The 25,280-nt window shown below is 43.3% G+C and overlaps 1 protein-coding gene across 1 annotated transcript in view; it reads left to right on the forward strand.

The window, feature by feature from the left end:
- The window catches only part of ASCC1 (activating signal cointegrator 1 complex subunit 1), a 54,600-nt gene that overhangs the window by 22,678 nt on the left and 6,642 nt on the right, over nt 1-25,280 (forward strand). Inside the window, 4 exon segments of the mRNA XM_030570835.1 lie at nt 460-523; nt 525-580; nt 4,556-4,680; nt 6,141-6,220. Of these exon segments, the coding sequence (XP_030426695.1) occupies nt 460-523; nt 525-580; nt 4,556-4,680; nt 6,141-6,220 (325 nt within the window).

Below are 25,280 nucleotides of genomic sequence, written 5' to 3' on the forward strand. Positions count from 1 at the left end.
GTCGCAGAAGTGAGCACTTAGCAACTGAGCCATGCTGAATTGTCGTCATGAGAGAGGAAAGTCCATGCATGGGGCCTGCAGAGTCAGGGGCAAGGCTTTCATTCTGGATACAGCAGGCACAGCTGTGAAAGCAACTGGCTTGCTCACCAGCACTGGCTAGGTTCCGGAATGGAAGTTGGATGTTATGTTCTTGGAACTGCTGTGTTCCTCTTAGCTAACAAAGAGGAAACTGTATTAGTGATTTGACCTGTAATGGTATAGTGATTTGACTCTGGCTAACATTTTTACAAGCATTGCTGCTTGACTTCTGTAGTAGTTGTGGGAGCTGCTAGTAAACTTGAATGAGGGTAAATGTAGCTTAAACAGTAAAACATGCATTTCACCTACTTTTTGTATTCAAAATGGGTAAGTTTTTTTTTGTTTGTTTGTTTTTAAATATCTTGAACTTTTTGTTTTTAGCAAAAACTGTTGGAGGCCAATCCCGACTGTGGAGGTGGCAGGGTTAGAATACATGAATGATGAACCCTGCCATGATCGACGTTCTTTATGCAAAAGTTCACATGAAGGATGGATCAGACAAGTGAGTTTCCTGTGCTCTCTGTCTCTTTCATTCCACAGGGGTATGTCAGACAGTACCTGGAGAGGCAGAAATAATGTAATGAAATCAAATTTATTGTCTCTGAGCTGATGGGCAGTGCTGGAGAGCATCACACTAGCAATTCCAAAGATAATGGTACTGCTTCTAGCCTAGTGGCGTTAAGCTGTGATGTGTTTGGTCTTAGATTGATTGTTGTAGTGTTGCCAGACAGATGTCATTTGTTTTTAGCAGTGTTAATAGTTGAATAATGGAGTCAAGCAAGGCTGAGCTCATGCTCCCCTGTGCTGGATAGGGAAACGATGATAAGCAGGGAGGAGATGATGCTCATGGGATAGTACAGTGCGCAAGATGACTCGTTCCCAATACCCAGCTCTCCCACTGCAGGCAAGTCCCAATGAAGTGTATTGATCTGATCACACTGACAGACTCTGCAAATTAAAATATTCCTAAAACCACAAGTATGTTTTCAGTTCTTATGGTTGTGAAGAAAACATGCCAAGTGTGACCTGGAACCAGATTGGTTGTTTCTCTGTGTCTGCAGGCAAACTGAAACTTTAACTCTTAGCGGAGTATGAACTGTCCTTATACTTATAAGTGTTAAATGCTGAATCCGAACAAGGTCAGTTTGAATTTTAATATTTTTTAACCATCGTTTGCTGATCACATTCGTAGAAAATACCTGATGTAATGGCAGGTAAGGTAATGTTGAGGACAACCTTTCTCCTTATTTTTGAAAAGTGCATTGTTGCACCATCCTTTTCCTTAGAGCCCTGTTGAAAGGGGGTAGGAGATGCATGAGTTCCTGTGCTTTCCGTGCTCGTGAGAGGGGTAGGGAGACAAGTTGCTTTAGCTTTCCATTTCCTTGAGGCATCACCTTTTGTCATCCTTCCTTTTGTAAGCGGCTTTCCTCCTCACTGCAGTACAATGGAGAGCCAAAGAAGGGAGCTGGAAAGGAAGCACAATTAGCAGTTAGGGAGAGGAGGAAGGAAGTTGGTGCTGAGAAGGATCTTGGGCCAGAGAAGAGGATCTGTTCTTGTAAACTCCCTTCCCCGAGGAGATGAAGAGGGCCTGCTAAAATGTCTAAGAAAGCTGGATTGAGGAAGGAGCTGGTATGGAGTATAGGCAGTGCCACGTTTACAATGGTGCCAGTGGCTCCGTGGAGCCGGGCCTATGCTCAGAAGGGGCCACTGCCTACTCCACTTGCACTGTGCCCCGAGACCTCGCTCCTCCACCTGCCCACCACTTGTTCCTCTCAGCAAGCCTGCCTGCCGGCTGGCCAAGGACTCCTCTACACCCCCAGCCCCACACCCCTGCTCCTCTCTGCCCCCTGGCAGGACCCTTGTGCACCTCTGGCTCCAGGCCTGTGGGGCCCTGCCTGTCTCTCCAGAGCTGAGCCACCTGGGACTGGTGCAGATGCCTGGCCAGTCTCAGTATGAGGGGCTTGGCTGGGCCCCACCAGGCAAGTGCATCTGGGAGGAGCCCAGCTGGGGCAGGCATTGGCCTGGCTGAATGCACCACTCCTGAAGGGACAGAGCAATTCCTGGCCCTGGGACCTGCCCTGGCTGTGCTACTGGCTCAGCCTAGCAGACACAGTCACCTCCCAGCAGGGCCAGTGAGTGCAGCCGTGAAGCAGGGCATGGTGGAGTGGGTCTCTGGGAAGTCTGGTTATCTGGCCCTGAGTGTAGGGTGAGAGGAAAGCTCAGAGCTGGGAATTGAGAGTTACAGGGAGGCTGTAACAGGGTGGTTCACTGTTTAGGGGCTGTAGGAACCACACCTGAGGGAGAGTGAAAGAGCAGGAGACAAAGGGTGGGCGGGTGGGAACAGTTTGTATGTTCACAGAAGTATGTCAGCGCTGGGTGCTTGAGGTGAGGGAATGAAGTGGGGCTGTGATAGTCACAGGAACCCCTAATGTGATTGAGCTGAGGGAGGAAATAAAGCAACAGTTGGTTGCTGGGAAATTTGACCAAAATATGGGAAGCCCAGAGAATGCAGGGTTGTATTAGTTTTCGGGAGAAGGGGACAGACACTAAGGCTGCAGTGAAAGTGGATATTGCAGTCATGGCAGCACCTCTTGCAGCTGCCACAATGTGCAGTACAGCACTGGGAGGAGAGGACATAGGAAGCCTGACTTATCAGCAGAAATTAGCTGTTATGGAGGAAGCCAGACAGCTAGCCCTGAGGGAAAGGAACGAGCTGGCCTGATACAGTGGCACTTGGCTTTTACACACAACGCTCCCCCTTCAGATTTGAAGTCTGTTCTGCAGATAGAAAAGGAAGGGAAGACATTTATTTTCATGGAGATCCCTGAAATTACCCACACTTCCTTTTTCATCTGGAAATGTCAAAGGATGGGTTTTTTGGCCACTTGGTGATCTCTAAGTAGTAGTAAATGGAACTATCCAAATCCCTCAATTTTGCTCTGATTAGAGAGACTTCTGTTGAATAATGCCAAGTGCCTCTTCTCCACTAAGAGCTGATAATGCTGATTCAAGTGGTGGTACTTTCTGCCCTGAGAAATATGTGGCAGTACAGAGTATTGCTTCTCAGTTACAAGGCTAGTGCTGGAAGAGGGATTTAACGAGGATAAGGGTATCCACATGGTTTGCTATGCCAAATCAGATCCTTGGTCCAAGTTTGGTATCTTGCTTCTCACAATAGCCAGTAAGTGAACATAGAGGAAAGTTTACCTTCCTATTTCCTCCCATTCCACAGAAGGCACCTAGCTAACTGTACTATGCTGTACATGGCAATGTCAAGGGTGGAGTTCCTGCCTGATCTCTGCATGTTCTTGATCAGCTTATGCTATAAAGCAGATTTGATTTCCCTGTCTTAGCTTGCGTAACCATAGGTGGTATTAGATACTGCATATATACTGGCTCAGCCTAAGAAAGATCATGCTCTGATGCTTCCTACATGGCAAATACTCCCATTATAATTCATTCTAATTTGTTATATTTCCTTGATTAACTTTATAACATAATAAAGCACCAGTTTTACTCAAGCTATTCCTTGTTAATTTGTTTTAGTATTGTATGTAATGATATTCATTTAATCTTTGTCATTGCTAATTGTAAAAATCACTGATGTAAAGCCAGAAAGTAAGTGACTAAAAACCATGACAATCAGTTTGAGTGTGTTGAAAGTATCGTATGGCCAGTGAAAGCATATAAGAGGCAGCACAAAGCCAGTAAGTAGGCTGTATGGTTAAATTCTGAGGGCTCAAGTGATATTTGGAGTTGGTCCTAATACTGCTCTATGTCTGTCTTCCTGATTGGAATTGAGACCCCCAGTTGTGGCATCTAGTTGTGAAATGGGGAACTATCGAGTGAACTGTATTCATGGACATGGATGGTGACCATTTAATATGCTTATAACTTGTTTAATGGATAGGAACTTTGGGTTGTACTGAATGCTCATTGCCTGTATGTGGTGAGGCATTACTTACATTGTGAAGGGAGAACAGTATGAAAAACCTGCAGCTATTTGGAAAAATACATCCTTCAAATTCCAATATAATCTACCACATCAGATCGTATAAATGTCCTTATGTGCCAGTATCGTCTTCCAATGAAAGATTTGTAACAGAATTTATTATCCAGGAGCCTTTGCAAACAGCCAGAACTTTTTTATTTGTTTTCTTATTTGCATGAGCTTTCCTTTTTCCCAGTCCCCTCAGACATTACCAAAAAAGAAACAACAAACTCTCCTGCCTCTAAATACAAAAGCAATTGAGTAAAAACAAAAAGAAGGAGGTGGTCTTGCCAGGCAGGATTTTGATTAGTCTGTTATCTTTCCAATAGAGTTTCAGTCCATATTTCCTCTTCACATATTGAGACTTAATTTTACACATACACTACCCTCTTTTGGACAAGAGAGTAAAAGTGGGCAAAACAAGTATTTTTCTCTTGGCTTTGTAAAGTCCTATTTCTCCCCTCCCTCACCCTCCCACTTTCTTAGATTACAGCTAATAGCTGATAGACTCATGGAGCAGTTTGTGACCTCTGGGCTGATGATGAAGGAGTGGGATAGGGTGAAACTCCATGCTACTATCATGAATACTCTCTTCAGGAAAGACACAAATGGTGAGTATCTTTAGAACCCTTCTGGAAAATCTGAACTACAGTAGTACCACTGAACAGGAAGTGCTGTGTTCCCTGGTATTGTATGTCTAGGTATTGCTGCAGTGCACCTCATAGCATTCATTGGCTCTGGGCCAAAAGATAGTAGGTTCAAGTCCTACACTAGTACACTCATATACACTGCCATTGCATTCAAGTGCAGTAGTAGCAGGTGTGCTGCATTATTATTTGACCTTTGATGAGAAGCTAAACCATGGCCCTATATAATCATCTCTGGGGGAGAAGTTAAAGATTCCATATGACTTTTGAAAATAGTTCCATTGTTTTCATCAATATTCCCTTTCTTGTTAAATGAGGTTCTGCTGTCCAAGGCTGAATATGAGCTGTTGCTGAGTGCCTAATGTCTGCTATTTCTGCCAAAATAGTATTTGCACTGGCAGGCTGTAACTTATTTCTTATCTAACTCATTACTTTATAAAGCACTCTAAGATGGCTTGCATATGGAAGATGCTATGTAGTAAATCAGACCATAGGGGTATCAATTGGGCATTGAAAATTAGTGGAATTTTTTTGACTGTTTTGGCCTTAATCTTCCAGTGCCTGAGTTCACCAGCTGTAAAATGAGGATAGTAATACCACCTGTTCTCAGAAAGGTGTTCTGATGATAAATTCATTGATGTTTGTGAAGCACTCAGATACTGTGATAGAAGCACCATATAAATGTCTATGAGGAAATGAATAACTTTTTGTATTCAATGCAGCAGGGTTTGGATGGTCTGTGTTAAGTGAGGTCTTGGACCATACATTAAATGTTGATAAAAAGAAATATTGAATAACTATCCTTCACTGAATGAGGAAGAGGTGTCTTATGGAAAAAATAGCATGTGATCACATACTTAAAGACTGTGTTTTGTGCATACACACAAGGTTGCAGTTCCTAACATTTCTGGACATGACTGCAACGTTAATGTTTGTTTAATGTGTTTATTTTGTTTGTGTGTTTTTATTTTTATATCTCTGTGTGTGTGTGTATGTGTGTGTATATATATAATAAATAAAATTAAAAAAAAAGTGCAGGGACATTTCTCAGAGGCCAGTCCAGATTTTCTAGATGCTGTCAAGAATGTGCTTTGCATTACAATCATATACTCAGTAAGGTACTTTGTGGTATCCCAGGAGATGCATGAGCTTGTCATTGCTAAATTTCTGACAGGCCAGAGAAATTGGAATCTGCTTTCCCTGACTGATTCTATTACATTGTGCTGTCAGCCTTACAAAATCCTCACAACAATATTTGTGATTTAGGGTGTTTCCTTTTTAAATTAAATTGCAAATTTTGCGCTCATAAAAATGAAGTGAGACTTGCGTACAAAATATTTTATTAACTGGATACATAGACTTGGGGGGGGAGAGAGTGCAAAGTATCATCCCATCTGAAGTGCTTTCTCATGACTTTTTCACAGTTGAACAGCAAAATAATGCAACTACAGGCAAATCATCTTTCAAGGAACGGGAGACGTTTGATGGCCGAAATATACTGAAGGTCAGTGCTAACTGGACATTGTGACTTAGCTGGGTTGTGGTACTGTATGTACAAAATAAGGTGAAACTTCACTTAAAAAATGTATGTGTGTTGTGTACTGATCTCCAGGGGAAAATCAGTTTAAAAATAAACAGATCTAGATAACTAATAATTGGAAGTATTGTGGTAGTTATACATGCCTTCTTAAGGCCAGTGAGATTTTAGAACAAAGAAGGATGCATGTGGAAAAGATACTTAACAGGCATATATGTTGTGGTTTATGGTAACAGTGCTTACCGTTGGAGACTTGCACCCATATTTTTCCATAGGTCAGAATAAAAATTTACTTTGTTGCTCTTGTAGTCACTAGTTAATACTCCCATCAATTAAACCAGTTGTCACAGCATACATTTTTATCATGAATTTTTGCTTAAAAAAATAAAAACATCCAGGATTGGAATAGCGGGGGGGAAGGTCTCAAGTCAGGATTGAGAGCATTGACAGTAATCCGACAGAGTCCAGGACTGGCATACCAGACAATGCAGGTTTTAGCCAATGAAACCCCCAAGAGTGGAAGGATGCTGTGGCATTAGGTTTTAGGTAGGAATCAAGACACATCAAGGGACTTGCAGGTATGTGAGAAGGAAGAGCTACTGGGAAATCATAGCAGAGTTTTTATTTTGCAGGATCAATGTATAATTTCATAGATGTTGGTGTTAAATGGGTAGTTTAATGAATGGTGGCTTAAAGACCAGGAGGGGAGTTGCGCTCTCATGTATCTGCATCCCAGATGGCAGAGGATAAAGGGACAGTAAATGGAGTAAAGCTACTATCCATCCCAAAATGTTGTTGTGAACATTGCATCATGACTCAGCATTGCTGTGTATTGAAGTGACATTGAGGCAATAAGAACACAACCATTGCATTGCTCTTGATGTGATCTAAGATTGTGATGGGCTCCCAAAATACTAAAGCTGGCTCTACAAACAGAGGCTACTGCATGTCAGAAGTGAGGTGTACTGGCATGTCCAACGGGGAAGCTTCCAAGGTACCAGGCCACATTATGCCTAGTTTAAACCACACTCCCAGTCCTTCATTACATGAAGATTAAACTTGTCCTCAGATTTTAATGAGAGAGAGAATCCAACTATCCTGTTTTTCTTTACATTTTATCCAAAAAACCTGAATGCTTTTTAAGGAATAAAAGATGCTCCCTCTGCTGGCCCCACAATTTATAGATTGCTGCACTACTGTGTCTTAGGGACTGTCTGCTCCAGTGATGTATGGTATGTAAAAGCAGGGAAACATATCCGGTCTATCACAAATGTCTATTTCTCATCCTGCTGCACTCTGAAATATGAGACAGTGTCTTTTTAAAACTCCCAACTGATTTGTACTGTTTTAGCAAGAAGAGCTACTGGCTGTTGGAGCATGAAAAGATTGTTGATAACTACTTCAAAGCAAGTTTGTTGTAAGAAATGTTGTCATTCTCCTCTATCCCCATCACATTCCTGAACCTGGTCACTCAGTATTTCCCATTTGTCAGCCACGTGCCTGTAGCAACATCTGTTGGCACTAATTCATTATATGACTCATAGTGGGCTGCAGGCTTGTCAATAGTAGAGTCCTGCCAGAACGAGCCATCGATCTAGTGATGCATTCCAACTCGACCTTGCAGGGATGTGCTGATTCTCTTCCCACATCCCCACTTCCCTCATTTCATATACATTATTTACACGCTTCTCCTCAGGAGGTTACCCTTTTGCAAAGCGGCTTCATTAACTTCTGAAATAGGATCTGATTGACAGGCTGATAATTAATATACTGCCACTACTCATGCTGGTATTCCAGGGCTATTCTGTTGTCCAAGTGCAGTGTGCTATACAAACTTTCTCTTTTCCATACTCCCCAAACTTGATCCTCAAGCATTCTCTGAAATTATTTGGTTTGATAGCATTGTTTTCATAAAGGAAGTTGGTAAGCAGAGTGGGGAAATAATACTATAGAAATGAGCTAAATCATCACATTGGAAAACTTAGTTTTATTCTACCCATCCTAGTTCTCATTGTGCAAACAATACCACAGCACTGTTCATCATAAATAACAGACTTTGTTCGGTAGAAGGCAAAGACTGGAGTATTAAGGGACACTGCAGGTCTAGATTGTGGTTCATTGTCACAGTCATATGGAGACTCAGGACATGAAAGGCAGGGGTAATGCAAGTCAAGGTGGATGTGTGTGCTTGCAAAGAACTTGCTTACCTCTAGACAGTGTATTTAATCTTATTTCCTGAGGAAATATTTGACAGTCCTGTATTCAGCCCTGGTGCACTATTGTAATAATCTTTGTACAAAGTATGCCTTGCAAGGTGTCTTTTGAAAACTCAGGATGTGCTGGTCGGTAGTGTCCTGATAAAATGTGTAGTAGCGTATGTAAAGTTATAAGATTCCGCTGTAGGGTGTTACTAAGACTTGTTTCAAGCCTGGGGAGTATTCAAACCAGTTTCTCTGAGACAGAGGGCAAGCTGACGCCTCAGCCATGTGTAAACAAGGTCAAATGGGCTATCACCTGTTAAGGACTGGGAAGGTGCTGGTGTCACACTGCAGTGTAATTCAAGAGTGTCTGGCTGCAGCACTCGTACAATATAGCTGGGAGTGACGTACATGCGGGACGCTGTGTGAGAGCAGTCCAGGAGTGGTGACTACAGCAGCAAAGCAGCGTAAAGGGCACACCATGTTAAAGGTGTTCATCAGTCTAGATTGTACTCTGGGCATGTCACAATATTAATAATTTAAACATTGTTTTCCCACCAGTTTTTGGAGAGTTAAACATATCATTCTTATTAGCATTAATAAGGATTATCAGAGTCAGTACCATCCTACCCTAAACAGAGAATAGATCTCTTAGAATGAGTGCATTTGGAAAATAGTTACTTACATTTTGAAAAGCATTTTAATGAAAAAGGACCCCACTCTAATTGATGCCAAGAGCCCAGTTTGATAAACATTTGTCTGGACGGGATAGCTCAGTGGTTTGAGCATTGGCCTGCTAAACCCAGGGTTGTGAGTTCAATCCTTGACGGGGCCACTTAGGGATCTGGGGCAAAAATCAGTACTTGGTCCTGCTAGTGGAGGCAGGAGTCTGGACTCAATGACCTTTCAAGTCCCTTCTAGTTCTAAGAGATAGGTATATCTCCAGTTATTATTTTATAAATATATAATGGGTATAATTTGCTAGTACATCTGAAATAAAAAAAGGTCCAAGATAGGATGGAAAAGCATCTAGATTCTTGTTGGATGTAAATTGAGTGTTTTTTTGTTTTGTTGGTTGGGGTAGTGGTAATAAAGGAGTAATTGAAGTTATCTTTAAAGAAGATGGTAACTAACTTTGGGTAAATAAATAGATTAACCTTGACACACAAATTATATTTCTGTTGCGTATTAATAGGTACATAGGCAAAAAATCAAAGGGGACAGTTGATGGGATGCAGCTGTGAAAAATCAACTGAATCTTATCAGAAAAATTAATCTCTAAACAGAGTAAAAGAAAATAAAAAGATAATGGAAACTACTAACCAATTCATTTAATGGCTAATCTCTGTCATGGGCAACATATCTGAAGTTACTATAGAGAAGGTTAGCCTTGTGCTCTTTAAAGACTTCTGAAAGCATGTTCCACACCTTGACTCTCTCAAATTTTGGAAGTCACTTCAGATTCTTAAATCTTGGGTTGAGAGCTGTAGGTATTTCTAGAAATCTCACACTGGTACCTTCTTTGCGTTTTTCAAATCTGCTGTGAAAGTGTTCTTAAAACAAACGTGCTGGGTCATCATCCAAGGCTGCCATAACATGAAATATATGGCAGAATGTGGGTAAAACAGAGAAGGAGACGTACTATTCTCCTTCAACGAGTTCAGTCACAAATTTTAATTGACACATTTTTTTAACGAGCATCATCAGCATGGAAGCATGTCCTCTGGAATGGTGGCCAAAGCATAAAGGGGCATACAAATGTTTAGCATATGTAACGTGTAAATAAATACCTTGCAACGCCGGCTACAAAAGTGCCATGCAAACCCCTGTTCTCACTTTCAGGTGACATTGCAAATAAGAAGCAGGCAGCAGTATCTCCCATAAATGTAAACAAACTTGTTTTTCTTAATGATTGTCTGAACAAGAAGTAGGACTGAATGGACTTGTAGGCTCTAAAGTTTTAATTTATATTGTTTTGTTTTTTGAGTGCAGTTATGTAACCAAAAAAAAAATCTACATTTGTAAGTTACACTTTCACCGTAGAGATTGCACTACAGTACTCATATAAGGTGAATTGAAAAATAGTACTTTTTATCATTTTTACAGTGCAAATATTTGTAATAAAAATAATATAGTGAGCACTGTACACTTTGTATTCTGTGTTGTAATAGAAATCAAAATATTTGAAAATGTAGAAAAACATCCAAAATATTGAATACATTTCAATTGGTATTCTACTGTTTACAGTGTGATTAATCACGATTAATTTTTTTAATCACAGTTAGGGGTTTTTTTGAGTTAATCGTGTGAGTTAAATGTGATTAATCGACAGCTCTAATTGTAAGGTCTTCTGAGCAAGGACTTCCTCTTATTGTATGAATAGTATCAAATGTGGTGAAGCCCTGATCTCAGTTGAGGCTGTAGGTTCTGCTTTAATACAGATGATGAAATAGTATGTTAAGGGACTGCATCTGCCTACATTTGAGGGGAAAAAAATATATTTGATTGATAAACAAGAACTAATGAAAAACAGATCTTGCCAAGTGAATGTGATAGTATTCTCTGCTATAATTTTATGTTGGTGGCCAAGAATGTGCAGTGGACATAATATGCAGTATTTGGATTTCATTAAGACATTGAATATAGTACCACATTAAAAAAATGTATTATGAGATAGGAAAAATAACTGTCTAGGTAAAAATACAATAACATGGATTTAACAGCTGCCTGCCTGCCTGCCTGTGAATAGAATAATAATAGTACCACCTCCAGATAGGAAATGTTTTTCATGGTGTTCCACAGCAATCAGTGTTCGGACTTATACTGTTTAGTTGTTTTATTAATGATCTTGAGGAAACAGACTGTGTTTCAAGTTAAATTTACAGACAATACAAAATCAAAAGGATAGGAAATATACATAAGGAGTCATCAAAACTGCGGAACAGTCAGAAAAGATTAGAGATTTTTCGTTGCAGTCAGCTAGGTGATACACTATAAATAAATCCAAAGTAATACATTTGGGGATAAATGGTAACCAGTATAAAATGAGAGAGAACTATTTAGAAAGTTTTGAATCAGAAAAAGACAGGGTAAGAGAGAAAGTGAACAGAAACCTATAATGCAGCATTATTATATTGGGGTGTGGGAGGGGAGGAGTGGAGCTAGTGCTTTCTCAAGTATATTTATAATAATAGGAGATATACAAATCTCCTAGAACTGGAAGAGATCTTGAAAGGTCATTGAGTCCAGCCCCCTGCCTTCACTAGCAGAACCAATTTTTGCCCCAGATTCCTAAGTGGCCCCCTCAAGGATTGAACTCAAACCCTGGGTTTAGCAGGCCAATGCTCAAACCACTGAGCTATCCCTCTCCCCCTCCCTGATCTGTTTTTCTTTGATTAAAGAGACTCAGAAGCAAAATTTCCAAGATGGTAATGCCACTTTGCAGAGTACAGAATATTGCATTCAGTTCTAATCCTTGCATTATTTAAAGGATACTGAAATGCTATACTGGATTTAAAAAGGGCAATTAGAATGACACTATGCTTGGAGGACAGTTTTTAATATGAGACAGTATAAAAGTTGATCAGCAATCTGGGAAAAGAGTTAAATGTAGGTCACTGTATAAATACTTTCATTGAAATAACATCCATGATGAAAAAGGCTTATACACGTCATCTGAGTATGGCAAAACAAGGAGCACTGATCTGAAGTGGAAAATGAGAATTCATACTAGGCATTGAGAAAAAATGTCATTTGCTAGAGTTGTCAGTCATTAAAGTAGACTAAAGAGGAGGTCACTGGAAGTATTCAGAAAAGCTGAGACAAGTCACGTGAGGGGAAAATATAATGGATGAAGGTTGTACTAGCTAGCCTGACTGGTCTTTAGCTTTGCTATGTGACTTGATGACCATGTGTCAGTAGACCGGGTACCTGACTTTCAGAGTTGCTGAGCACCCTCTACTTCTGTTGACTTTAGTTGGAGTTGAGAGTGCTCCACAATTCTGAAAATCAAGCTCTAGGAATTCAGTAGCTCTCCTTCCTGTTTCTTCTTCTCCTTGCCCATCTCCTCCTTGTTACCCCAGTGGACATCCCATCTCTTAGTTTCCCTGAAATCACTATTCTGCCATAGACAGCAATCACCAGCTTCACTACTTTGGTGTTCCGAAGATGGTTTTCACCAGTAACTGTCAAGAGTTGAATTACAATGGTTCCTTAATAGAATACAGAGACATAGTGTTAAAGTACATGAGAAAGAACAAGTTAATTAGGAAAGGGACGTGGTTTATCCAAAAGGCATCTGGGTCTATTTGTATTATAATTTCCTGAGTCTGTATGAATTAACTCAGTGGTTCCTAAGCTGTACTCTATGGACCACTCATGGTCTGAGTAGAGTTGGCTGATTGTATGCTGGTGGCAGCTGCTCCTTGTTTCCAGTTGCTTCTACGGACATCCAACCTCTTCATTGCAAAAATTAGCATAAACAATGATGGAAGCCGCTGGAAATGGGTCAGCCTAGCTGCATATAAGCATTTGCTGTAGTATGTACTGCATGGGGCCACAAGGATGTTGCACGGTTGTTCTTGATTAGGAGGAGAGGTGGGCTGCAAGTAAGAGGTAAGAGGTGGGCCATGCTTTGGAAATTAATAAGTTAATTCAGGAGTTGTGAAACTTTTTCAAAGACATGTTCAACCCTGTATTCACCAGTTTTATTTATGGTAGACTTTAGAAAGTTAGCAACTTGTAAATGTGCTGGTGTTTTCAAATACAACTAATAATTCAGTTAATTCTGAGACACACTTGTATTTATTTGTTGGTTTGCAAAGTGCTTTTCACCATAGCAGCTAGGCCTTATTTATATAGTTGAAGTGCATTTGTTTTATAAACTGATGGAGAAGAGAGAGAATCGGAACCTAAAACAAATGTCTTGCATTGTGCCCTGAACATTGCAAGATTTGTGCTTGTGAAGGAGAGTGAATTTCAATGAGAAAGGCCTCCACTGAGAGAGCCCCTCAGCTGGCCCCAAAGAGTCTTGCCTTAAGAAACAACAGCAAGCACCTCTCAGATTAATTTATTGTCATGATGGAGTATGTCTGACTGACTACCTTCCCATTGCCCTTAGTTTATGTATCACACGCTCGTTGTTGATGCAGTGATCCCACAATTTCACAATGAACTGTGATTTCATAGAACAACAGTTGAGGAGAAGGAACCATCTGTTATATTTCCAACCAGCCTGTGAATTTTTCACATCTACCAGATACTAAAACATAACTGGGAGATAAATAGAGCCTGAAGTAGTTTTTTCTTCTTCCTTTAAAAAAACAAAAACAAACAAATAACAAAAGATGGCAATGGCAAGAAGAAGGTCCTAAATCGCTGTCAGTAATCTTTGGCCTCTCTGTGAACCAGACTCAGTCTTCAGCTGTTCTAGTAATCGCTGTGGTAGAAGCAGCAAAAGAGTTGTTTGCAGGCCCCCAATTCTGGAGATGGTTCTATGCCAACTGCTTTAAGCTATATGAACCCCTGTAACAGCCCTAAAAGTCCAGCATGCAAGGTGGGGATCACTGAAGTCCTGGAGTACTACAACCACATCCTCCTGAAGCTGGGGCAGGAAGAGAGGTGGCATTAATTTAAATGTAAGTTATGTGGCAGATGCCCTGCATAGCTTTGAAAAAATCTCAATCTTAAAGCTGTATTTAGACACCTAAATAAATGGTTTATTTTTCAAAAGTGTGGAGCATGCTGCAGCTCCCCATAGACTTTGCTGGATGCTGTTGGTGCTGAATGTTTTTGAACATTCATTCATTCATTCAAATGTTGGCTTTGCACCTGTGTTTAAAATGTTGGCTACTATATTAGCTATACTGATGGTATGTTTATATATTTTGGAATTATTGCATGAAATTTGTGCAAAACACCCAATGTTATATAGTGCTTTCTTATTTTTATAGCAAATACTTATTTCTTTGCTTTTGTATGCGCTTTACTTTGATTCAGTAAAAGAAAACTTTTTTAAAAAGACATGCAGTCCACAAATTCTACCCCCTCCATTCTTAATAAGTAATTATAACTTTCCAGTAAAAACTGATTACATGTATAGTGCTTTAAAAGCCAAAGTATAGCTGATTTAATAAGAGGTTGATTTTAATTTTGTTTTATTTAAGAAAATATATAAGTAGTTTTGTGCTGTGGTTTACACTGAGACTTTTTTAAAAGCTCAGTTGTAATAATTTCATGTTTATTTGCTTTGTTGCAAAACCACTTAATAGAATTGAGAGAGAAATTAATGAATTTGTGATAAATTCTGGTATTTGTATTTTGCATTCTATAAAAATTGAGAAAATAGTAAATGGATCATTTGAATTTTTATGACTCTAGACTCTCTACCACACTGAAGTCCGTATTGCTTCATTGTATCTGTGGTAAAATATGTACATGCATATCTTCTATGGCCCCTTCAGAAATCTAGAATTTAAATAACATTTAAGGGTTGTTCATCACCTTATCAAGAGCATAAGGATTACATTGCATGTCACTGGGGAAGAGGGAGTGGGTCAGAGCCAGATGTGTGCTTGCAGAACAAAACAAATGATCCAAATCTCTATCTGACATGTTTGTTCTTTGTCTTTCTGATTTTGAAGCCCTGGTGTGAGATGTGCTTGTGAAGGTAAAATGCCTTCCCTCTCTTCCACTCCCAGTAATTTTTTTTCTGTGCTTGCTGTGGAACTCCTCTGAAGCACTCTTAATCATAGAACACCTGTGCAGTAATTAAACGTTTTGTTCATCATCTGGCTAGCATGCCTTTAAAAGCCATTAAAAGGGAGCAGCTTTCTAGTTTTGACAGAAGGTGGTGTGCATTATAAGAGTTGCCTCTCTGGATCAGCACCTGTCTGCCTGCTCTTTCTGCAGTCCTACGTTATTGCTGGAAAGCTTCCAAACATCATTAAACCTCTGTCAGATTATCATTGGGGTAACAGAGCCTGGAGTGAATAATAACTAGAGTAAAATCATTTTTGGCACTGAAATGCTTCAGAAAACATTTTGAATGTGAAAATAGAAAGCTGTTAATTGAACAAACTTCCCAGAATTTGACATGTTGCCAGGTTGTATGTTTGATTGCAAGTTTGTATATTTTCTTCCATGTGCTAATAGAGAATTTTTCTAGAGCAGGAGTGGCCAAATTTACTGATGCTCTGAGCTACATTCAATAATCTTCAGAAATTCAAGAGCCTCAAGACATGCACAACCTGCCCCCGTGAAGCAGTGTTACTGGGATATGGGGCTAAAGCCCTTAGATGATATCTCTCCCCCCCCCCCCCAGGGAAGAATCCCCTAGTCCCACCACCCCCTGCAGGGCAGAAGCCCCAAGTCCCCCCTTCCCCCACAGTCTGGTAGGTGGAGAGTGTGTGTGTGGGGGGTAGGTGGTGGTCTCAGCGAGCTGCGCTTAACTGTAAAAGAGCCACATGTGGCTCACAAGCCACAGTTTGGCTACACCTGTTCTAGAGGATTAAGTTGAAGTTTAGGTTTGGTCACAAATGAAATGAGTTTGGCTTTCTCTCCGCATAGTCTGTAAGGGCATTTGCCCCAAATTTACTACTACTGACAAATTCTTCTCTAGACAGGCTTGCTAGGAACAGCAGGGGCGCAAAACAGAGCTAAGAAGAAGTTGCAGATCTGTTTGGGTGTTCCAAGTGGAAAAGGTGAGTGATGTAAATTAGGATTGAGGTGCATTAGGCAGCTCAGTGAGGGCCCAGAACTGGAATAGCAGGGTGTTTACATGAAACACTTGAGGTTCACTTGCAGAGCTGTGTGGGGACAGATGGCAAAGTGCAAGCTAGGTGCTTCGCAAAGCTGTACTGTATTTAGAGCTGTCTGTTGCGCACATTCATGAACTCTAAAATTCACCTCCATTTTTATAAATCATTTTTGTCCTGAGTGATTTTTGCCATCAGTCACTTCGCTCTACTAGTTCTTCCACTCTTCCTTAGTACCTATATCAGTTGTCTCAAGGGAAAGATTGTATCCTCACTACCTTTGCTGAGTTTTATCCTTTGGTTGGTGGGGAGACATACTTAGCTATTTGCCCTGTCCTCTCTAGTCTATATTGGTATCAGGCTTCTGGTTTAGTCAAATTTTTCAGAGTGATAAATCATAATTATACTTTGCTCTTCTATAGTATATTCCATCATAAGCTATGAAAATACTATACACACATAAATTACATTTTACAGTACTCCTGTCAGACAGATAAGAAGCATAATCTTCATTTGGCAGACTGATAGTCTGAAGTATGGAGAGATTTTGATTTGCCCAAAGACCCCCAGAAAGTGCCTTCTGATCTCTTGACTTGGATTAACTTGCAGAGCATCCTTTTTCGTCTAGGAAACCATTCATCCTTTTGTGTAGACCTCTGCCCTGGAGTGGACTTTGAAAAAGCTGTGGGTGGATTAAAAATTAATGAATAGATTGCTTTATGCTGTTCAGATTTTAGAGGGGTTGTATTCGTTTTAAGAAATGCCACTGGATCTTCTCTGCAATTTAGTGAGCTGGCTAATGTATTGGTGTTATTTAAAGGGAAATGCGTCCCTAACCTCCTGCTACTTTTCAGAGATAGGAGAGTTTTAATTTCATCTAAGTTTAGATTTTTCTAGTTTTAAAGGCTACCCCTATCACTGGGCTCCTGTACCTCTCTAACCTGGCACTGCTTGAGGTGTCCCTAGAGAGGGGAAGGTCTGGTGGGTATATAGTTCTAAACAGAATTTCTGTTCTCACAGCTTCTCTGAAAATTAATATGGGACCGAACCTTCTGCACTGACCAGCCAGAAGCTTTGTGAAATCTGGGATTGGTAAACATCTTGCCCTGCCCTGCCCCCCAACCCCACTCCAAACATGCACACACAACCCCCGCATGCTCTTGAGGATGGTGAACTTCCACACAGGATCAGGGCTGGTGCAACCATTTAGGCAGACTAGGCGGTTGCCTAGGGCGCCAAGATATGGGGGTGCCAAAAAGCGGCGCCCCCCAATTTTTTTTAAATGGTTGAGCAGGCGCTGCTGCTGGGACAGAGAGGGAGTCTGAGCTGCAGTGGCCGCCGGCAGCCCAGGGAGTCCCCTGGGTCAGCGTGCCACCGTGGCAGCTGGTAGCCCAGGCCCCCCCCCCCGGGTCAGGGCGCCGCCGCGGCAGCCGGCAGCCCAGGGGCCCCTGTGGGTCAGCGCAGCCAGCAGCCGAGGGCCCCCCCCCTGGGTCAGGGCGCCGCCGTGGTAGCCGGCAGCCCAGGGGCCCCTGTGGGTCAGTGCACCGCTACGGCAGCCGGCAGCCCAGGGCCCCCCCGGGTCAAGGCGCTGCCGCGGCAGCCCAGAGGTTTGGGCTGCCCGCGGTGCGCTGACCCAGGGGAATCCCTGGGCTGCAGGCAGAGGCTCAGAATCCCTCTCCCTCCCAGAGCAGGGGCTCCAGCCTATGCCATTTTTCTCACTGCCGGTGGGGGCGCCAGCGGCTGGGCAGAGCTGTGCAGCTCTGCTTAGGGCACGTGGCAGGAGCCCTGCGAGGGCAGTGCGACACCAGGGCTTCTGGAGGAAAGCGGGGGCTGCCCCCTGGCTCAGCCTCCACGTCAGCCCCAGCGAGGGGCATGGAGAAGAAAAGAGCCTCAGCAGTGGTCTGGTGGAGTGGAGGAAGAAAGAGGACCCCATGCTCATGCGTTGGGCAAGGTAAGCAAGTGCTTCCCCACAGCTTGGCCTCAGGTGCCTGTGCTCCTGCCCTCTTGGTCCTTGGCTAGTCCCTGCTGCTGCTCCCCTTGTGCCTGGATTGCTGGAGAGAACAGCAGCCTGCAGAGCTGAGCTGCCCCAGTGCCCCCAGGAACCCCCCTGACCCCATCCCCCCCTACAGCCCTGGCTCCGAGCCCAGCCCCTCTGAGCTGGAAACCCCCTGACCTCATCCTCCCCACAGCCCTGACCCCCAGCTCCGAGCCCAGTCTCTCTGAGCTGGAAACCCGCTGACCCCATCCTCTCCACAGCCCTGACCCCCAGCTGACAGATAGTGTCCCTAACACAGTTATTGTTCTTCGCATCCTCTTGACTCTCCCAGTTTCTGTGGCCAGTGGTGAGCGAAGCTCAAGTTGATAAAAACATACATGCGAACATCAGTGTTGCTACAAAGACTTGTTGGGCTATCTACCTTGTCACTAGAACATGACATTGCTCACAGCATTGACTTGGAGGAACTTGTTTCTAAATTTGCTAAACTTAAAGCGCGGAAACATAAATTCTAAATTATAACATGTTACTCTGTGACCGTGTATTGTGTATAATATATGTGATTTGGTGTGGGGGGGGGAACGCAAGATGGAAGTTTCGCCTAGGGCGCAAAATATCCTTGCACCGGCCCTGCACAGGATTCTGCTTGGCTTGTTGTGTGTTCATAATCAGGCGAGCAGATTAACATGCATCCAAAGAAGTGGGCTGTAGCCCACGAAAGCTTATGCTCAAATAAATTTGTTAGTCTCTAAGGTGCCACAAGTACTCCTGTTCTTTTTGCGGATACAGACTAATATGGCTGCTACTCTGAAACATGCAGGTGAATGTCTGTCGTGCTGCTTTCCAGCATCACACCTGCTGGTGCCTTGGAACTTGTCTTTTTAATTCTACTTTGGTTTTCAATGATTCTTTCATATACTTGAATGCAGCTTCTGATCAGGACCAGCTAAGTAGTGGATGTGGTTGGGGAAGTGGGTGGCTGCTATCACAGTACGTAAAACAGCTGACCCTTTCTATCTGTAAACCCCCCTTTTGAGCCTGAATTTGATATCCTAGCATAAGCAGTCTCTGCACGTCTCCATTGCTTGACATTTCTGTCCACGGATTCCCAGCACTGTGCCTTGTGTGTGCAAAGTGCTAGTTTGCTAACCGCATGGTGCATTTCAGAATTTCATTTTTGTAAGAGATGCACACCAGCAGGGATAGAGCAAAGTCATCCTAGCACACTGCATACGTGTAGATTCCACTAAGCAATTTTAGCAAATGTGCAGCACCTTCATACTGGAGAGAAAAGAGATTGCTCTATTATCCTACCATTTACCACGATAGGCATTTGATTAGTTTTTTTTATATACACGTCTACCTCAATATAACGCTACCCGATATAACCCGAATTTGGATATAACGTGGTAAAGCAGTGCTCTGTGGGGGTGGGACTGCGCACTCTGATGGATCAAAGCAAGTTCAATATAACACAATGTCACCTATAACGCGGTAAGATATTTTTGGCTCTTGAGGACAGCGTTATATCGAAGCAGAGGTGTACTAGCCACTGCCCCTTACTCCTCTGCTTCCCAAAAGAGAATTCATATTTTTGATACTTGTTTCAGGTTGAAATACTTGGGCCTATCATAACCATGAAAAAGGAAGCTGATTTTTTAGGTTAATCGGTCACAGGCTAGTCACCTAATATGCCTCAGCTACGCTACAGTGCTGATTCACCAGGGACAGTTTTGTGCGGTTAATCTACAATAGCCCTACCCTAAGGCAGTATTTATGTGGCTGCAGTTTGCAGCAGACTGATCTCCCTGCAGACTATGGGGTGTGTGTGTGTGTGCGTGCGCATTCATCCAATGATAATGCAGCTCTTTGATGGTAGTTTTTAATTGCAGTGAGTTGTTCCTTTTGGCATTTTAAGTATTGAGACTCTCAAGAGAACTGCTTGGACACACTGATTTTGGCCATGGCACGTGAGGAGATTTATCATTAATCCTAACAACAGCAGCAAAATCCAGGCCAAGCAGCTGAAAGTGCAATCTTAAAAGAGTATGTGAAGGAAGTTTTAAATACCATTGCTTCCTTCCCTCCTCTTGCCTTTTGTCCTTCTGCTGCCCATTGCCTCTTCAGACAAATCCATTACTATTTCTCATATTTGTTGCACCAATGTAGATGATTTAAAAGCACCAGTTTGTGCTGGCATTCCTCCTCTGAATAAATGGAGCTGAAGTGCTTTGCTGCTGTCTTTGTGGTTTAGCTCTGTGATTTACCACTGCTGTTCCAAGGCTTGAAAACAGAGGTACCAACTTATTCTGGGAAGGTTGTCTACAGGAAACCACAGGACATAAGTAGTATGGTGATGAGTGCTTTACAAATGCGTAAGATAAAAGATGCTGAAAAGTAATGTGGGCACCGTTATAGTTCATCTTGAAATGTTACTTGTTTAATGTATTTTTGCAATAAGTAAGTGTGTTTTTAAAAACGCAGAAAAAATGCACCTATTTTTGATGGCCTGCTTCAGTTTACAGACTCTTTAAAAAGGAAACTGTTGAGGTTTGGACTGAAGTTTGTGATCACATTTTTGCTTACATTTGCAATGTTTAATTGTGTGTGTGGTTACCAAAACAAATTCTTCAGTGTTCCATCTTTTTTGTTATAAAATGACTGGCAGCACACCTAGGGCACCCTGCAGTGTAATCTGTGCATAGTTTATTTTTAAACTTCCAACAGGAGTGTCTAACACAGTGATCACCAACCAGTCGATCTCCTGGAGAATCTCCCAGTTGATTGTGATCTCCGGTGGCAGTGTAATGTGGCTGCCGCTAAGGCAGAGTCCCTGCCTGCCCCGGCCCCACACTGCTCCTGGAAGCGGCCAGTGCAGCCCTGGGGGAAGGGGGACAGGAGTCTCCCTCTGCGTGCGGCTGCTTGCCTGCAAGCACTGCCCCCTCAGCTTCCATTGGCTGTGAGAGCTGCAGGGGTGGTGCTTGCAGAGAGGGGCAGTGTGCGGAGCCATGTGCCCCCTGCACGCCCTCAAAGGCTGCAGGGGCGCGTTGGCCCCTTCTGGGAGTGGTATGGGGCCAGAGTAGGCAGGGACCCTGCCTTAGCCTTGCTGTACCCACCACTGACTGGTAGCCACTGGAGGTAAGTGCTGCCCAGTGGGAGGCTGCACCCCAACCCCCATCCGAGTCCCCTCCTGGAGCCTGAACCCCATACCTCCTCCTGCACCCTGAGCCCTCTCCCAGAGCCAGCACCCTGTATCCTCTCCTGCATCCCCACACTCTGCCCCCCCTTCCAGAGCCAGCACCCCATACCCCCTCCTATCTTCCCAAACACTGACCCAGCCCAAAGCCCCTTCCTGCACCCAAACTCCCTCCTAGAGTCTGCATCCTCCACCCCAACCCCCTGCCCCAGGCTCAGAGCCTCCTCCCACACAGCGAATGCCTTGCCCCCATCCCAGAGCCTGCACCACTTCCAGAACTCCAACACCCTGCCCCAGCCCAGTGAAAGTGAGTGAGGGTGGGGAAGAGCAAGCAACAGAGAGACCGGGGGATGGAGTGAGTGGGGTGGGACTTTGGGGAAAGGGCGGGGCCTTGGGGAAGGGGAGGGGTATATCCTGGGTTGCCCTTAGATTCAAAAAGTGATCTTGGGCATAAAGTGATTTTGATCACTGGTCTAACATGAGAGGGACCAGGACTATAAAAATGACAGTCACTTTTATTCTAGATCTCTTTGGCTCAAAATAAATGACTGTCCACACGGTGTGCTATGGGGAGAAATTTAGAAGTGGATTTTTTATATAAATCTGCTGAGGGGCACTGGGCCCTTGATAAGTGCCTACTAGTGTGTGTCTTTAAGACACTGCCCGTTTTCAGAAGGTGCAGGAGGAATTCTGCTGGCTGATGTGGGAGGAAGGGTAGACATGACTGTGTATTCTCTGTCCCCTTTTTGGCTAGTTGCTCCCATGAGAAACAACTAAGTAATAGCTCCTGCATTCTCCCAAAGGTGCCATTACTGTGCGCCCCTCCCCATCATTAAGTAGTTTGTGTAAGGCGAGGTGGAGGTTGTTTATTCCCTATTCACTGTCACTGTGTGCCTGCTTTAGCAGGAAGGAGTCACAACATAAAGAATTTGCAACACCCTGCATTTATGCACACCCCACAGATTTGGATTGGCACAATAGATCTCCCAGACTGCAGGATTAAAAGTAAAGGGATGAGTGTGTCATCTCACTTCCCTTGGAAGCTTCCTCTGTTTAGTATATTCCTTTCAGAGGATCTCTTTTGGAAGGCTCGGACATCTGTTTAGGCATTCATACTGTGCTTATTAGTGGCATTTTGGGTGACACCACCTATCTCTGCCTGCATTTGTTTGCTTAAGGACACTCGGGACCCACTTTAAAAAGTGTACAACATATTCTCCAGCTCCAAGTCAATATTTTTAGGGGGAAGTGTCATAAACAGATAGCTAAGGGTTAATGTTCTTTTACCTGGAAAGGGGTAACCTGAAACACCTGACCAGAGGACCAATCAGGAAACAAGACTTTTTCAAATCCGGGTGGAGGGAAGTTTGTGTGTGAGTTCTTTGTTCTAGTGTTCTGCCTGTATTCTCTCTCGGCTATGAGAGGATTTCTGTCTCCTGCTTTTCTAATCTTCTGTTTCCAAGTTGTAAGTACAAAGATAGGTTTGGCTTTTTTGTATTTACATGTGTGTAGTGCTGGAGTGTTTTGAATTGTATTCTTTTTAAATAAGGCTGTTTATTCATATTTCTTTTAAGCAATTGACCCTGTATTTGTCACCTTAATACAGAGAGACCATTTTTATGTATTTTTTTCTTTCTTTTTATATAAAGCTTTCTTTTTAAGACCTGTTGGAGTTTTTCTTTAGTGGGGAACTCCAGGGAATTGAGTCTGTAGCTCACCAGGGAATTGGTGGGAGGAAGAAGTCAGGGGGAAATCTGTGTGTGTTAGATTTACTAGCCTGACTTTGCATTCCCTCTGGGTGAAGGAGGGGGGGGGGGGGGGGGGAGCTTGGCTCTCTCTCTCGGTACCTATTTCCAGGACTGGAAATAGGGAGGGTGGAATCCCTCTGTTTAGATTCACGGAGCTTGCTTCTGTGTATCTCTCCAGGAACCCAGGGAGGGAACACCTGGAAGGAGGAGGGGGAAGGGAAGTGGTTTATTCCCCTTTGTTGTGAGACTCAAGGAATTTGGGTCTTGGGGTCCCCAGGGAAGGTTTTTGGGGGGACCAGAGTGCCCCAAAACACTCTAATTTTTTGGGTGGTGGCAGCTTTACCAGGTCCAAGCTGGTAACTAAGCTTGGAGGTTTTCATGCTAACACCCATATTTTGGACGCTAAGGTCCAAATCTGGGAATATGTTATGACAGGAAGGCACTTGGGCTAATGAGTAGATTCACTCAACATACTTTTAGTAGTGTAATTCCAAGAAAAGCAAAGGCAAGTATGGTGTTGACTATGTGAACTTACTTCTGCACCCATCAAATTCACCTTCATGTGCAGTAATAAAAAAAAGCTCTTGTTTGTTCTTAAGGAAGCAAGACAGTCAATCTTTCTGCGTGTGTAGGATTTATAGAATTAATGTTCTTTTGCTGAACCTCTGTGGTGGGGCGCCTCCTGCAGGTTGTCCTTGGAATTAGCTCTTTAAGCCCAGAGCACCCTCTGCAGGCCGGTGGCTCGCCTGCTGCTGGTTCCTGTGTCCCTCCCGGACCCCGGTTCTGCCCCCAGCAGTAACCCACAGTTTGGGTCTCCCCACCCAGGGGAACCCCCAACCCTCTATCCCCACCTTGCTTCAGTGGCTACTGCCAGTCACCATCTAGTCCCTGCTTACTGGGGCTGACTTTAATCTATAAACCACTCATCACTGGCGGGGGGTTGGACCAGCTGCCACTACCTATTTCTGGGCTGCCCCTCTGCAGCCCCTTGGTAAGTTTGCAGCCTGGTGTTTTACTAGACTGGAGCTCCCCAGCTCCCTCTGCCCTTCCCCAGCACTGCTCTACCTCAGGTACCCTTCTCAGCTCCTAGGCAGCCAGGTCCTTCTCTCTCAGAAGCTGGAGAGAGAGAGTCTCCTCAGCTTCTGGCCCACAGTCCTCTTATAAGGGCCAGCTGGGCCCTAATTAAACTGACCACAGCTGTGGCTGTTTTCCCAATCAGCCTAGCTTTCTCTGCTGCAACCCTCTCCAGGGCTGCTTTATCCCCTTCAGACAGAAGCGGGGTGACGGCCCCAGCTACAGCCTCATATCCCAGTCCTGTCAAATGGCTCAGCTTTTGGTAACCATGTTGATCTCTTCTGCTAGATACCAAGTATTGATCTGTGACTATTTCCCCCCAGTCTTTTAGCAAGGTGTGTGAATGAGAACTGAGCAAGTGGGAAGAAAATGAGGCTTGGTCAGTTTTTAGAGTTAGCACATTACCAACTTAGAACGTAATGTCCTCTACATATCATTTTTCTGTCCCACTGAAGTATGTTACACAAAGCATTTCATTGGCTGTGCTGCAGCTCTCTATGAGCAAGTTTCCTCCAGGGTGAGGAAGCCAAAGGGAATTTTCTTTTCCACTTCTGCCTTGGTTCTTACCAAGACACTCTCACGCTCTCATAGGGGGAGAGTGATCCTAGAAACTGTTTCTGGTAGCTGAGGTCCCTGAATGTTTTATAACTTTGTTCAACCAGGAAATCCAAAGTCTCAAAAACATAAAAATGGAAGGATGATTCCACTCTAGGAGCTGAAAGGCCCCTTTCCTAATTGTATTTGAGGAATTGAGATTTGCTGGTTGAACAAAGATATAAAATATTCAGGGCCTTCCAGTTACACTCTTGTTTTTATCCATAGCATTGCCACCCCTGTGGTACAGGACATCAGGGATGATCCTGAGCCCGTAAAACTGGACAGCTGGCAATGGCCCTTCAGATTTCCCAGAACAGCTACTTCAAAAAAGGGATGATGCTGGGAAAACCTAGATAGGTGGCAGTCCTACCCAGGATCAGTATTTGTGGACTCTGATTGCTTTTGTTATTGGGACCCTGAGGGAGTGAGGAAGTGTCAGTAAAAGTGTAGAAGTCTTGAAATAA

This window comes from Gopherus evgoodei, chromosome 7, assembly GCF_007399415.2.
Source record: "Gopherus evgoodei ecotype Sinaloan lineage chromosome 7, rGopEvg1_v1.p, whole genome shotgun sequence".
NCBI lineage: Eukaryota > Metazoa > Chordata > Testudines > Testudinidae > Gopherus > Gopherus evgoodei.